This window comes from Nematolebias whitei, chromosome 21, assembly GCF_014905685.2.
Source record: "Nematolebias whitei isolate Nwh7 chromosome 21, NemWhi1, whole genome shotgun sequence".
NCBI lineage: Eukaryota > Metazoa > Chordata > Actinopteri > Cyprinodontiformes > Rivulidae > Nematolebias > Nematolebias whitei.
The window spans coordinates 19,025,146-19,026,698 of record NC_056518.1 but is presented as its reverse complement, the minus strand read 5'-3'; the positions used below and the strand labels follow the sequence as shown (position 1 = coordinate 19,026,698).

General features: G+C 34.3%; 1 protein-coding gene across 1 annotated transcript in view; it reads left to right on the top strand.

Annotated features, from left to right (window-relative positions):
• LOC119427734 (ryanodine receptor 3) overlaps nt 1-1,553 on the top strand; it is a 115,097-nt gene that overhangs the window by 97,984 nt on the left and 15,560 nt on the right. The window contains exons 77-79 of the mRNA XM_037695373.1: nt 635-744; nt 977-1,028; nt 1,153-1,203. Coding sequence (XP_037551301.1) covers nt 635-744; nt 977-1,028; nt 1,153-1,203 — 213 coding nt within the window. The remainder of the gene's footprint in view (nt 1-634; nt 745-976; nt 1,029-1,152; nt 1,204-1,553) is intronic.

Below are 1,553 nucleotides of genomic sequence, written 5' to 3'. Positions count from 1 at the left end.
GTGTGTGTGTGTGTGTGTGTGTGTGTGTGTGTGTGTGTGTGTGTGTGCATACAAAGTATATATATAGCTGTGTTTCTTACTATACTGTTGTGTTTTTCTTTGGTTTTCCCAGATTTCTCAGGCATACTCACAAACCTGAAATATAAGCATTTCTTTAAATGCTCTGGAAATAAATTCAGGTCCATCACATTTCACAAAACAGTGTTTCACAAATGTAACCATAAAACTAAACTCAAAACATCATTATGAAATATATATATAAAAAAGTTCTAATATATACAAGAAATAACTAAGTCTTGACTAGGTCAAGACTGACAAAAGTTTTTTTTTTTTTTTACTTTGGGTTTAAATGACAGATTACTGTATAAATGACAAGAAGCTCATGCTTTACTCAAACCATATTAAACTCTGCTGAACCTAATCATTTGTGAGTGACTTCATGTTTCTGAATGTGCATCTAATGTTATCATCAGTATGCACGTGTTCTGTTCAGTGCATGCTTTAGATTCTTATTTTATAATCAAACCTGACTCTGCAAAGACACAACTAACTATTTCTGCACCCAGAGTTTATGTTAATGTGCATATGAGAGTATGTGCCTTACCTGCACTGCTGATTCAGACGACTTGTTTAGAAAACGCAGCCTAAAGTGGAAGAAGAGGAGGAGGAGGAGATCAGAAAGCAGCCCGACCCTCTTCACCAGCTTATTCTGCATTTCAGCCACAATGCTCTGACTGAGTGCAGGTAAATACACACTCACTTTCACATCTGGCCATCTGGCACCTGCACAAGTTGCTCCATCTGTGAAACATGGTTGTTTTGGCTCTGTTTTCAGCTCATAAAGAGAGCATTAGACATTAATTGTCCATATTTATAAAATGTTTATAGTACTTTGTGTTGTCAGAAATGTTGCTCTAAATTTATGGATGCAGTTTATTATTTACAGATACAATCTAACAAGATTTTTCTTTTTTAGTTCTTTGGCAGAAGATCCTTTGTATATTGCCTATGCAGACATGATGGCAAAGGTATCTCATTTCAGAACAGCTTTATTGCCACTGTAAACACAGTAAAAATATCAGAAATGAGCTTTTCCTAAACCTCTTGAGTGCTTTTCTACAAAATTTTCAGAGTATAACTTTTTTCTTTCAGAGTTGTGCGGAAGGTGAAGAAGAGGAAGATGGAAAAGAAAAAACATTTGAGGTACTTACATATATGTCAAACTCAAGAGCCGTGGGCCAAATCTGGTTCCCCACAATTATAATAATTATTATTATTATTATTATTTTATTCTTGTTGTTATTATTATGTCTTTATTTATACAGGTTAGTTCCCACTGAGCCTCAAAAACTCATTTACAAGAAAGACCCGATTACATACAACATACAGGCAGATGAGAAAAAAAGAACACAAGGATGGAGGAAGCCCCACCCCCCCCCAAAAAAAAATTAATGTCTCTCACCATTTTCTGGCCGGGAAACAGTGTGAAAGATTAAATAAATAAATAAATAAATAAAAATAACTTACACACACATATATATATATATATATAT